At 48.9% G+C, this 12661-nt stretch overlaps 1 protein-coding gene across 1 annotated transcript in view; it reads left to right on the forward strand.

Moving 5' to 3' along the window:
• Positions 1-10657, forward strand: part of Paxip1 (PAX interacting (with transcription-activation domain) protein 1) — a 52505-nt gene extending 41848 nt beyond the window's left edge. Inside the window, exons 16-22 of the mRNA XM_013027210.1 lie at positions 2090-2192; positions 3324-3492; positions 5611-5711; positions 7099-7233; positions 7311-7386; positions 7944-8004; positions 10245-10657. Coding sequence (XP_012882664.1) covers positions 2090-2192; positions 3324-3492; positions 5611-5711; positions 7099-7233; positions 7311-7386; positions 7944-8004; positions 10245-10260 — 661 coding nt within the window. The 3' untranslated portion in view covers positions 10261-10657. The remainder of the gene's footprint in view (positions 1-2089; positions 2193-3323; positions 3493-5610; positions 5712-7098; positions 7234-7310; positions 7387-7943; positions 8005-10244) is intronic.
• Positions 10658-12661: the final 2004 nt, after the last annotated feature.

A 12661-nucleotide genomic window follows, 5' to 3' on the forward strand; every position in this document is an offset into this window, starting at 1 on the left:
ACACACACACACACACACACACACACACACACACACACACCAGCAGCCTGTGTTGCTTTCCTATCATTCTTTTTTTTTAGTGTATATTTCATCATGGTATGTGCACATGTGTATGTTCTGTTCGGATCACAGTAGCCCTCTATTGTCCCTCCCCCCTGTTAATGAGGTCCCTTACACTCTTCATGCACAGATGCAATGTATTTTGATAGGATTGGCCCTCCATCTTTCTCTGTTCCTCTCCTTGGCTAAACCCCTTCCCAGGCAGGCTCAGGTATAACCAAGCTCTGTGTGTGTAAAGATAAATGCATGTGTGTATGTGCACATAAATAGGTAAACATGTATGTACATGTTTTATCTGTGTATGCTTTCAGAGTTTAGATTCTAAAATGAATGAAAACATGCAGGATTTGACTTTGAGTTTGGCATGTTGCACTCAGTTTGTTGATCTCCTGTTCCATCCACCTCAGGAGCGTTCCTTCTGGTTCTTATTTCTTTTTCTTTTTCTTTTTTTTTTGGGGTCCGGTCGTGGGCCTGAACTCTGGGCCTGGGCGCTGTCCCTCAGCTCTTCAGCTCAAGGCGAGCGCTCTACTGTTTCTTGTTTCTTTAGACCTTTATCAATGGGCTCTTTAATTTGATCCACAGCCTTTTCTGTGTCAGTTGAGATGATTATGAAATATTTGTCTTTGATTCTATTTATGCATAGTGTTATGTGCATTGATATTCATGTGTTGAATCAATCCTTAAACCCTACACTTACGTTTGTTTTTGTTGGTGAAATGTACTTCTTATAGAAAACAAATTTAAAATCCAACTTACCATTTTATTTCTTTTATTAGAGAGTTGAGACCATTAGCATCCTGTGTTGATGTTGAATGGTGTGAAGTGTTTCCTCTCATATTTGTCTTTATGATGCTACGTTACCCATGTCGTGCATTTATTCTTGCCTGTTTTTGTTTCTCTTGCTCTATGTGCAGCATTCCTTTCAGCATCTTGTGTAGTAATGGTTTTGTGCTCATGAGTTCCTTTAGCTTTTATCTTGGAAAGTTTTATTTCTCCCTCGATTATGAAGGTTGACAGTTACTATCTTTCAGGGCTTGGATTATGTTATGCCCTCCTTGGATTTAGTTTGTGTGGAGAAATCTGCCGATACTCTGTGGCTACCATTGTATGTGATTTGTTTCTTCTCTTTTGCAGTTTGTGTTATGTTTTAACTCTAACATGTCTAGTGGTGTTCCTCTCTGCTCTTGCCTGTTTGGTGTTCTGTAAACTCCTCCACCTGGATGACTCTTACTCAAGGTTGGGGAAGTTTTCTGCTATTTTATTGAATAGGTTATATTTATTCCTTTAGTGTGCATCTCTTCTTCTCAATCCATGATTCATATGTTTTGTCTTTTGGTGGTGTCAGAAAGGTTCTATAATATTTTCTTAGTGTTTTTTCACTCTCTTTACTGATTGATCTAATTCCTCTGCTTTATTTTCAATCCGATTGCCCTATTTTCTACTTGTTCTGTTCTATTAGCTAAGATTTCAATGAGTTTTTAATTTGGGCAGTTGAGATATTTATTTCCAAGATTTCAGTCTGATTTTTTTTCAAGATTTGTTTCTTTATCCAATTCCTTTTTTAATATTATACATTATCTTCTTTATTCCATTCAGCCATTTGAATTCTATTTGAGCTAGTCATGCGTTTGTGTCGTCTTTGAATTCATTCAACTTCTAGACATGGAACTATAAGTTCATCATTCTTTAATATATTACTTTCTTTAGTTGTTGGGTTTTTTTTTTTTTTTGTCAGTCGTGGGGGTTGAACTCTGGGCCTGGGCGCTGTCCCTCAGCTCTTCAGCTAAAGGCTAGCACCCTACCACTTAAGCTACAGCACCACATCTGGCTTTTTCTGCTTATGTGGTGCTGAGGAATCGAATCCAGGGCCTCATGCATGCGAGGCAAGCACTCTACCACTGAGCCACCTTCCCAGCCCCTAGTTATTGTTTTGAAATTAATTTCTTGGTCATGTAAGTCCATTATCTAGAGTTGTGACATGATTTTTCCATAATAAAGTCAGTACTATTTTGTGTGCCTTTGTTTGTAGGATTGAAGATCTGCCACCTCCCACTAAAAAACTCACACCAGAATTGACCCCTTTTGTGCTTTTTACTGGCTTTGAGCCTGTACACGTTCAACAGTATATTAAGGTAAAATTTTGTTTGTCTTTAAGAATTTTTTGCCATGTTCCTTTCTGTAAATGTTTATGCCAACCATTTGTTAGGTGAACCTTTCATTAAGTTTTTCTACTTTTGACAGTGTTGTCACATGTGTTTGTGGTAATCGTGTCAGTGAGTGACTGCCTCGTTCAGTGTGCCATTTAATTCTTTGATGCTTGCACCATTAGTGTAATGTTCTGATTCCTGCATGTGAACATTTGCAAGGCAACTTGACTGTCATTTTTATAAATACCCTGGGGCTCACAAGGGGCTTTGCCTCTCGGGCGCTCTGCCCCAGAGTCTCCCCAGGCTGTGCTTTCTGGACCCTGGTGCACACACCCACGGCAGCCCGTGTGGTCAGGTCAGGTTTGGTGTAACCGGAGCTGAATTGGAAGCACGCTTTTTGAAAGAGCATCACAAGGCATAGGGTATTTTGTTACTGGAGTTTTGTTAAATTAAGGCTGAATGAAATTAGATTTATACATTTTCTGCTCTAAATTTAGTACAGTGTAATTTTTTCTGCCTTCAAGGGCTGAGTACAGCTGTGAAGAGCGCTTTTCTGGGTTCTGTCTCTGTCCACTTTGGTGCTGTGCTTTTGTGCCCGTAGTCCACAGCGGCACCATTGTGCTTTGGAATATGCCTAGAGCCACAGCACCACACGGTCTGCTGTTTACTCTTCATTTTATTTTATTTTATTTATTTATTTATTTTTTGGTCCGGTCATGGGGCCTGAACTCTGGGCCTGGGCGCTGTCCCTCAGCTCTTCAGCTCAAGGCTAGCGCTCTACCACTTGAGCCACAGCGCCACTTCCGGCTTTTTTCTTATGTGGTGCTGAGGAATGGAACCCAGGGCCTCAGGCATGCAAGGCAAGCGCTCTACCACTGAGCCACCTTCCCAGCCCTTCATTTTATTTTTTTTTATTCCTAGAAATGAGTTACTGATGTTTTCAGAACCCAAACATTGATCATTGACTTGTTTAGTGCTAGGCAGAAATGCCCTGTGTGGCTTATTCTTTCTGCTTTCCTCGTCGGTTTTCCAGGTTTCCTTTGCTTTTCCTGTCACGGTTTGCAGGGCTGAGGACAGCGTGGGTCTGTGCTCACTGATGTGTGCTTCTCTCTCCAGAAGCTCTACATCCTGGGTGGGGAGGTGGCCGAGTCCACACAGAAGTGTACCCACCTCATCGCCAGCAAGGTGACTCGCACCGTGAAGTTCCTCACGGCCATCTCCGTGGTGAAGCACATCGTGACGCCCGAGTGGCTGGAGGAGTGCTTCAAGTGCCAGCGGTTCATCGGTGGGTGCTGGGTATGGCAGCTTGGTGGTCCCAGCAGTTCATCAGTCGGTGCTGGGTATGGCAGCTTGGTGGTCCCAGCGCTGGTAGTGACCGTGCTGGGTATGGCGGCTTGGTGGTCCCAGCAGTTCATCAGTGGGTGCTGGGTATGGCGGCTTGGTGGTCCCAGCAGTTCATCGGTGGGTGCTGGGTATGGCGGCTTGGTGGTCCCAGCGCTGGTAGTGACCGTGCTGGGTAGTGATGGCAGTGTGGTCCCAGTGCTGGAGTGACCGTGCTGGGGAGTGTTGGCAGTGGTAGAAGTTGGACTTTTTTTTGTCTGTAGTGGGGCTTGAACTCTGGGCCACGGCACTGTCCCTCAGCTCTTGAGCTCAAGGCTATAGCACTCTACCACTTGAGCCACAGTGCCACTTCCAGGTTTTTCTTTTGAATGGTTTATTGGAGAGAAGAGTCTCATGGACTTCCTTGCCTGGGCTGGCTTTGAACCATGATCCTCAGATCTCAGCCTCCTGAGTAGCTAGGATTACAGATGTGAGCCACTGGTGCACGACTTTGAAGCTGGACTTTCATACAAATAGGCTTTCAAATTCTCCTGGAAGCTAGGTCCAGTCACAGGCGCCAATACACTTTTTTTTTTTTAACTATTTGGTAATTACTAATTTAAGTTTGAAAATTTATTTCCTAGCCCAATGACTTATTTGATTAGCATCTTTACAAAGAATATAAGTTTTGGTAATTTGATTGATACCAAGGGAAAACCAATCATTGTGTTGTTCTTTGCTCTTTCCAGTTTTGAACCAGGTCCTTGTGCTTGCTCAGTTTGCTTTCATGGCTAGTGTTCTACCTCTTGAGCCAAGCCTCCAGCCCAACTTTTTGCCTTTTTTTTGTATGTGTGTGTGCCAATCTTGGGGCTAGAACTCAGGGCCCTCGAGGCTCTCCTTTCACACCTTTGCCAAGCGGAAGGGCAGCAGGTTATTAAGCAAGTTGGCTGCTGTGCCATCTGTGCTCTTTGTGCTGGGGAGAGGAAATGTTTCCACGACTCAGTAAAGTTTGGTAAATTCAGCTTTTAACTACCACACTTGCACCTGATGGCCGTTCAGAAGTGGTGGTTCTAGGGCTGGATTTCCTGGCCTGTGTGGGGTCTGTGGGTGGCGGCACTATGGTTGGGTGTGAGGAGTTGCAAGTGTGGGCCAGCCCCTAGCTCTCAGGGAAGCCTCTGCGAAGGACTAGCTACCACCGCTGTGGACCGTTTGGTCTGGTTGGTCTCGAGGGGAAGCAGCGGGGCGACAGTGTGCAGTTTGCAGAGGTACATGTAGCCAGGCCTGATGGCAGTGCCTCAGTGGGCAGGGTGGGCCACGCCGGCTCCGTGTGTGCCTGAGCGCCCGTGGTGTGCATCTGCCCTCAGTGGGCAGGGTGGGCCGCGCTGACGCCCTGTGTGCCTGAGCGCCCGTGGTGTGCATCTGTGTCAGTGGGCAGGGTGGGCCGCGCTGACGCCGTGTGTGCCTGAGCGCCCATGGTGTGCATCTGTGTCCGTGGGCAGGGTGGGCCGCGTTGGTGCCGTGTGTGCCTGAGTGCCCGTGGTGTGCATCTGTGTCAGTGGGCAGGGTGGGCCGTGCCGGTGCCATGTGTGCCTGAGCGCCCGTGCTGTGCATCTGCCCTCAGTGGGCAGGGTGGGCCACGCCGGCTCCGTGTGTGCCTGAGCGCCCGTGGTGTGCATCTGTGTCAGTGGGCAGGGTGGGCCACGCCGGCTCCGTGTGTGCCTGAGCGCCCGTGGTGTGCATCTGTGTCAGTGGGCAGGGTGGGCCGCGTTGGCGCCGTGTGTGCCTGAGCGCCCGTGGTGTGCATCTGTGTCCGTGGGCAGGGTGGGTCGCGTTGGCGCCGTGTGTGCCTGAGCGCCCGTGGTGTGCATCTGCCCTCAGTGGGCAGGGTGGGCCACGCCGGCTCCGTGTGTGCCTGAGCACCCGTGGTGTGCATCTGCCCTCAGTGGGCAGGGTGGGCCGTGCCGGTGCCATGTGTGCCTGAGCGCCCGTGGTGTGCATCTGTGTCAGTGGGCAGGGTGGGCCGCGTTGGCGCCGTGTGTGCCTGAGCGCCCGTGGTGTGCATCTGCGTCCTCCTGTTTTCCAGATGAGCAGAACTATGTCCTCCGAGATGCCGAGGCGGAAGTCCTCTTCTCTTTCAGCCTGGAAGAGTCCTTGAAGCGAGCGCACGTGTCTCCCCTTTTCAAGGTACTCTTGAGGTGTGGTGTGGTGGCCTGAGGGAGGGGCGGGTGATCGGACAGCACACGTGCACCACCAGCTGCCTCCGGACAGTGCAGGAGACGAGACCCCTGCAGAGCAGGTCCTCACTGAATGGGAGGAAGTAGGTGCAGAGACCGGCCAGGTGCCCAGGTGCGTGTCCGTGAGTAATCACGGGGGGGGGGGCACTGGAGCACTCTGCTCGCTCTCCACCGGAGAAAATGTTCACTCAGCGTTTCATAAATAATTCAGGACTAAAGATTCAAAAATATTTCTTAGATTTGAGACTTAAAGGGTTTTTTCCTTTTTTTTTTTTTTTTTTTGGTATCACAGCTAAGTAAATCATTAAGGGTAATTTGTTCTTTGAACTTTTTAAATGTTGGATTAGTAATGAGAGGTGACTTGTAATACTGAGTTACGATGCATTTTACTTAAAATGGTCTGATTTTTCTAAGAGCTTAGCTCTTTATGAGCAATTTAAAGCACAATATATGTAGGAACAAGTTCATTAGAGAACTTTTTTTGGCAGTTTGAAACGAGAGTACTCTACCACTTGAGCCATGCTTCCATCCCTGCTCTCAAGCTGGCCTTGAACCCTGGTCTTCCGCTCTCAGCCTCCTGAAAAGTGAATCGGCATGAGCCATTAGTGCCTGGCTGAGGTTTACATCTTAAGCATCGATACCATTTTCTATTCTTTTCAAGTTCAAAGAATACAGACAAGATAAAAACAGGAAAAGGGATGGAGGTCAGGACTGGTGCTGGGTCAGTTTGTTGCTTGGCAGAGAAATACGTTAAATATAGTGCTGATTTACAGATTTTACTGAAATTGTGAAAGGTGTTATGTGCTTGCTTTAGCCACAAAGCACTCCATTTTGTTTAGGAATGTGAGCTCTGAGTACTTGTCTTCCCATGGGTACACATCTGGTTTTAGTTTCTCTAAGCCTACTCTGGGGTTACTGTGGGAAGTACTACTACCTTTCTGATTTCAGGAAACTAGGGCTCAAACCCTCTAGTAATTACTAATGAGGAAGACTGCCTTCCTGATGTCAGGAAACCAGACTTTGTGTATGTGTGCTGGTCCTAGAATTAAGGGCCTTGGTGCTGTCCCTGAGATTTTTTTGCTCAAGGCTGGTGCTCTACTACTTGAGCCACAGCCCTAATGCCAGCTTTTTGTTGGAAGTCTTATGAACTTTGCTGCTCAGCCTAACTTTAAACCTCAAATTTCAGCTTCCTGAATAGCTAGGATTACAGGTATGAGTCACCAGTGCCTGGCTTAGACATTTCTGGTTAAAGTCTCAGGGTAAGAGCTATGAAAGTTACGCTAAATGTTGAAGCCACTTGACAAGACATAGGGTGCATCTGTGTTCCTGTATTTCAGGCGAAGTATTTTTACATCACGCCTGGCATCTGCCCCAGCCTTTCGACAATGAAAGCCATTGTGGAGTGTGCTGGGGGAAAAGTTCTGTCCAAGCAGCCATCTTTCCGGAAGCTCATGGAGCATAAGCAGAACAAGGTAGGAAAGGGGCGGTAGAGACCTGGGCTCATGCTGATGCCAGTGCTGGTCACTAAAACGCGCTGTCTTCTTCTCAGAGCCTGTCGGAAATCATTTTAATATCCTGCGAGAATGACCTGCATTTGTGCCGAGAGTATTTTGCCAGGGGAATAGGTATGGCTTCCCATTCCTGGTGCATGCTTGCCTGCATTCACACCTACGCACCTACTGTAACAGGTGCACTTACTTTGTGTGCACACATACACTCAGCATATATGCACTCCTACCATGTACGCACAAACACATTCACCATGCATGCATATGTACATTCACCACACATACTCACTATACAGGAATACACACACATTCACTTTATATGCATGCACATTCGCTGTATATGCACACACATATTCACTGTATGCACGCACATTCATTGTGTATATACATTCACTCTGCACACATGCAATCACCATATATTCACATACTGTATGCACACATGCATGGACTGAATGTGCACACATTCACAATGTGCATCTATACATTCACTGTGTATACGTGCACAGACCACCCATACCAGTGCATTACCACGTACCTATGTGTACACTCACTATATATGTACACACTCACTGTATATACACCCACATTTGTTGCGTTTGCATGCACACACCACACATACACGTGTGTACACACAGTGCGCGTGCTCATTGTTGCATTTGGCTTTCCCCATTCAGATGTTCACAATGCTGAGTTTGTTCTGACTGGAGTGCTCACACAGACGCTGGACTATGAATCATATCCTTTTGAGGGGTGGCTGTGGAGGCTGACATGAGCCAGCGCCGGCCGGGGTTGCCAGCCCCTTTCCTGCTCTTGGTGTGTGTCCCTGCGGCTTGAGCCTGGCTCCTCAGGGTAGTGAGGCCACACTAGGTCACGAGGCGACCCCATGGGCCTCGGCACCGTTTTGTTGAGGGTGTTCGAGTGACCACGCAGATTGCAGAAGTAAGTACCTGACGTAGGTGCTTCTTTTCACCAACTTGTTCTCAAGTTTGTATTTTCTAAGTGAGATTTAGATTCTGTGTAGTGTGCTCTGAGCTTTGAGCTGGAGCTAAGACACAGTCGTGGTGGGTAGATAGTACAGCAGCAGGCACTCACAGGAAACGGGAACATTCTAATTAATTCACTCCTTTGCTAACCAGTCCTAGGGCTTGAACACAGGGCTTCATGCTCTTATTTGACCTTTTTTGCCCAAGGCTCTATCACTAGTGCCACATCTTCACTTTTGCATTTTGCTAGTTAATTGGAGAGAAGAGTCTTGGACTTTCCTGCCTGGGCTGGCTCTAAACCTCAATCCTCAGATCTCAGGCTCCTCAGTAGCTAGGATTACAGGCGTGAGCCACCAGAGCCTGGCTTACAGTAGTTGTTCTCATGTGTGGGCGGCCCCAGAGTGAAGCAGAGTGGCCCCACAAATCCTGCCCCCAGCTTCCCACTAGAGACCCCTCTGGAGTGGTTATGGGGTGTGCCTGTGGCAGAGCTAGGATCAGGTGAGATCTGCCGCCTGACTGCTGTAGCACTCCGGCGAGGACCAGTAGGTTTGTGTCTGCATAGGCGCGTGGGAGGCAGAGAGGTGAGGATGGGGCACGCACCTGGCTGCCTCACCTTCTCCCCTCTTGACGGCGATGGCCTGGAAGCGTGAGGGGCACTGCGGCAAGGCCGGAGAGCTCGTCAGGTACACAGGGAGGAAGGAGCCCCAGTCAGGGGGCCTGTGTGGCCACATTAGATCTCCCACGGGACTTCCTGCTGGCCTTGGGCAGCACTTCAGCTCTACAGATGTGCTGTGTTTGGTTTTTACACAGAATATTCTGTGACTTATACAGATTTTTATTTATGAAAGCCTCTTGTGTTTCAGATTAATTTTCTTTTGTCCATCATAGGGCTCAAACTCTGGGCCTGGGCGCTGTCTCTGAGCTCTTCAGCTCAAGGCGAGCACTCTACCACTTGAGCCACAGTGCCACTTCGGGTTTCCTAGTGGTTAATTGTAGATGAAAGTCTCACGGTCTTTCCTGCTGGGCTGGCTTTGAACCGCGATCCTCAGATCTCAGCCTCCTGAGTAGCTAGGATTACAGGCGTGAGCCACTCCTGCTTTACTTGTACCCATACTTGGGCATGAAGTCAGGGCTTATGCAATGTCCCTTGGCTTTTTCTGCTTAAGACTGGTACTCTACCACTTGAGTCACAGTTCTTCTTCCAGTTTTTTGGTAGTTAATTGGAGATAAAGAGTCTCATAGACATTCCTGCCCAAGCTGGCTTTGAATTGCAGTCTTCAGATCTCAGCGTTCTGAATAATTAGGATTACAGATGTGTGCCTGGCCTACACTCACTTTTAAGAAGCTCCATGTAGGGGCTAGGAAGGTGGCTCAGTGGTAGAATGCTTGCCTTGCATGCATGAGGCCCTGGGTTTAATTCCTCAGCACCACATAAACAGGAAAAGCTGGAAGTGGCGCTGTGGCTCAAGTGGTAGAGCGCTAGTCTTAAACTGAAGAGATGAGGGACCAGGGACCAGGCCCAGAGTTCAGGCACCATAACCGACAAAAAAAAAAAAGAAGCATCTCCATGCATGATCTGTGGGTGTGAGTGAGGGGCTTTTTCTCATGCTTAGATCCTAGCACCATCCTGGTGCACGTGACTCCATGCAGACATGCTTGAGGTAGCCAGTGCTTCCCAAGCTGTGGGGAGAGTTCAGTCCTGTGCTGGGTCCTGCGGGTGTGAACCCCGAGTCTGGGAAGCGCCTGGGCATGTTAGCAGTGAGACTCCTGCTGTTACCGGCTGTCTGGCCAGGGGCTGGGTTCCCCTGGGCAGGCTCAGTGAGCCTCAGTGCTCACGCCAACCCAGGGCCCCATGAGCACCTCGGGCAGGAGCAGCTGGCGCATGTGGGTGGAGGAGGAAATGCAGCTTTCCAGAGTGGTGCCTAAGACAGGCTGGCTTCCCAGGTTCCTCTGTGCCTTGAGATTGAACGCTATTCTCCTCAACAAGCTCACATATAAATTCAGCTGATGGCTGCGTGCCTGCTGGGGCCCAGGCGGTGGAGCGCGGCCTGCCCCGCGGCCGGCCCGGACTCCTCCCGCGCTTGTTTTCCCGCTGCTCCCAGGACGAGACGCGGCGCAAGCAGGGGAACAACTGTACACTTACACTGCATCCTGTTGAGGTGTGCGCCTATTCTGAAGAGACACAAATTATGTTGTGTACGATAGGAGTTTTATGAGCCCACATTAGGTCTTACTCATTTGCCAGGCTTTTAAATGTTTTCACAGAATCATGTGAGCTTCAGCTACAAATAAAGTGGTGTAAATAAAGATCTTGCTATCTAAATTATGGATGTTAAAGACATAAGATGTTTTATACTTTGAGTATTTTTATTTCTTATACTCTTTTCTTTTATATTGACCTCTTACCCACATTTTAAATAAATGTACTTTGAACTTCACCTAGACTGGAATGCTCCATGTCCTTCCAGGGTTTTTCGTGACCTGATGATTTGCGCCAAACTGGATCACATTTGAAGCAACCTCAAGATGAATTATTTTCCAGCAGATTTTCTCCTGAAGAGACAACGTCCAGAAGGCCCTTTCTTTTTGTTTTTGTTTTCCTCTTCTCTTTCCTTTTCTTTCTCTTTCTCCCTCCTTCCTTTTGTCCTTCCCTTCCTCCCTCTTTTCCTTCCGTTTCTTCCTCCCTCCTTCCCTTATTTATATTCCTGTGCTGGTTCTAAGGCTTAAACTCTGGGTGCTGTCCCTGAGGGTTTTTTTTTTTTTTGCTTGAGGCTAGTGCTTTACCACTTGGCTTTTTTGGGTGGTTGATTGAAGAAGAGTCTCATGGACTTTCCTGCCCGGGCTATCTTCAGACCTTGCTCCTCAGATCTCAGCTAAGATCAGAGGCATGAGCCACCAGCTTACTGGGTGTCAACCGCCATGTTCCTCCTAACTTCCCAGCAGGCTGAGATCCAGAGGGTCACACTTTGAGGCCAGCTTGAACAGAAAATCTACAACTCCCTTTCCAAAATAACCATAACCCAATGGTAGAGCACCAGCCTCAATCAGGAAAGAAGGGAAGTGAGTGTGAGGCTCTGAATTCAGTACCTTCAGTACCAACTGAGACGGGAGGAAGGAATAGAAACATGAACGGGACAAAACTTGTAAGCCAGCAGACTGGCATCAGCATCAGTAGGAACTTCTAAATTACGATGATTGAAACACACAGCTTGCTGGGTGCTTCTCAGGGTCTTGAAGGAAACAGCACAAGTAACAGGAACATTTGTGAACCATAAACAAAACTCCTTAGGAAAAGGAGGGGAGATCCTTCCCTCTGAGGACAGAGGAAGCCAGTGAATAATGATAGTAGATGGTCCAGTGTCAGGTCCTCTTGGATTGGGGACACCATTGTGGAGACCTGAGGGCTACCCAAGCATGCCACAGGCGAAGCCCCGTCCCCACGGAGCCCCTCGGAACACCCATCCTGAGCTGTGTGGAAACCGGGATCCTGAGTGGCCTAAATCATATTTAAAAAAGAACCCCTCAATTTCTCATCTCAAAGCTTTCTGCAGGAGTGCAGCAAAGCAGTGGTGGCTGACATACAGACTGACTGGATGAGACCCGGACCCTGGCAGTAAACGCTTGTGGAGGTGCGGGGTGTTTCATGTGGACGAGGGGCTGAGCGCCATGGGGAAGAGGATGGTCTTCAACAAAGGGCATCTCCACCTGCAGAGGTGACCTCTTAATGCCATGTGTAAGAACGGAAGTGGGTGACAGGTTCCAAGGGAGAACCTGCTTGCGGGACAGGCACGGGGGAAGTTTTGTGCTGCTGCTGTGGCAGAGGCGGTGGCTGCAGCATTGCTTCTTGTTGCAGCAAGACGGCAAGCAAAACGTGACACAAGGGACAGCCCCGGGCACTTCACAGTGACACGTGGGACAGCCCTGGGACACGTCACAGCGACACAAGGGACAGCCCTGTGACACGTCACAGCGACACAAGGGACAGCCCCGGGACACGTCACAGTGACATGTGGGACAGCCCCGGGACACGTCACAGCGACATGTGAGACAGCCTGGGGACACGTCACAGTGACATGTGGGATAGCCCCGGGACACGTCACAGTGACACGTCACAGTGACACGTGGGACAGCCCTGTGACACGTCACAGCGACACGTGAGACAGCCTGGGGACACGTCACATTGACATGTGGGACAGCCCTGGGACACGTCACAGTGACACGTCACAGTGACACGTGGGACAGCCCCAGGACACGTCACAGTGACACATGGGACAGCCCTGTGACATGTCACAGCGACACGTGGGACAGCCTGGAGACACGTCACAGTGACACGTGGGACAGCCCTGGGGCACGTCACAGTGACACGTGGGACAGCCCTGGGGCACGTCACAGCGACACGTGGGACAGCC

This window comes from Dipodomys ordii, unplaced genomic scaffold (assembly GCF_000151885.1).
Source record: "Dipodomys ordii isolate 6190 unplaced genomic scaffold, Dord_2.0 Scaffold101, whole genome shotgun sequence".
Taxonomy (NCBI): Eukaryota; Metazoa; Chordata; class Mammalia; order Rodentia; family Heteromyidae; genus Dipodomys; species Dipodomys ordii.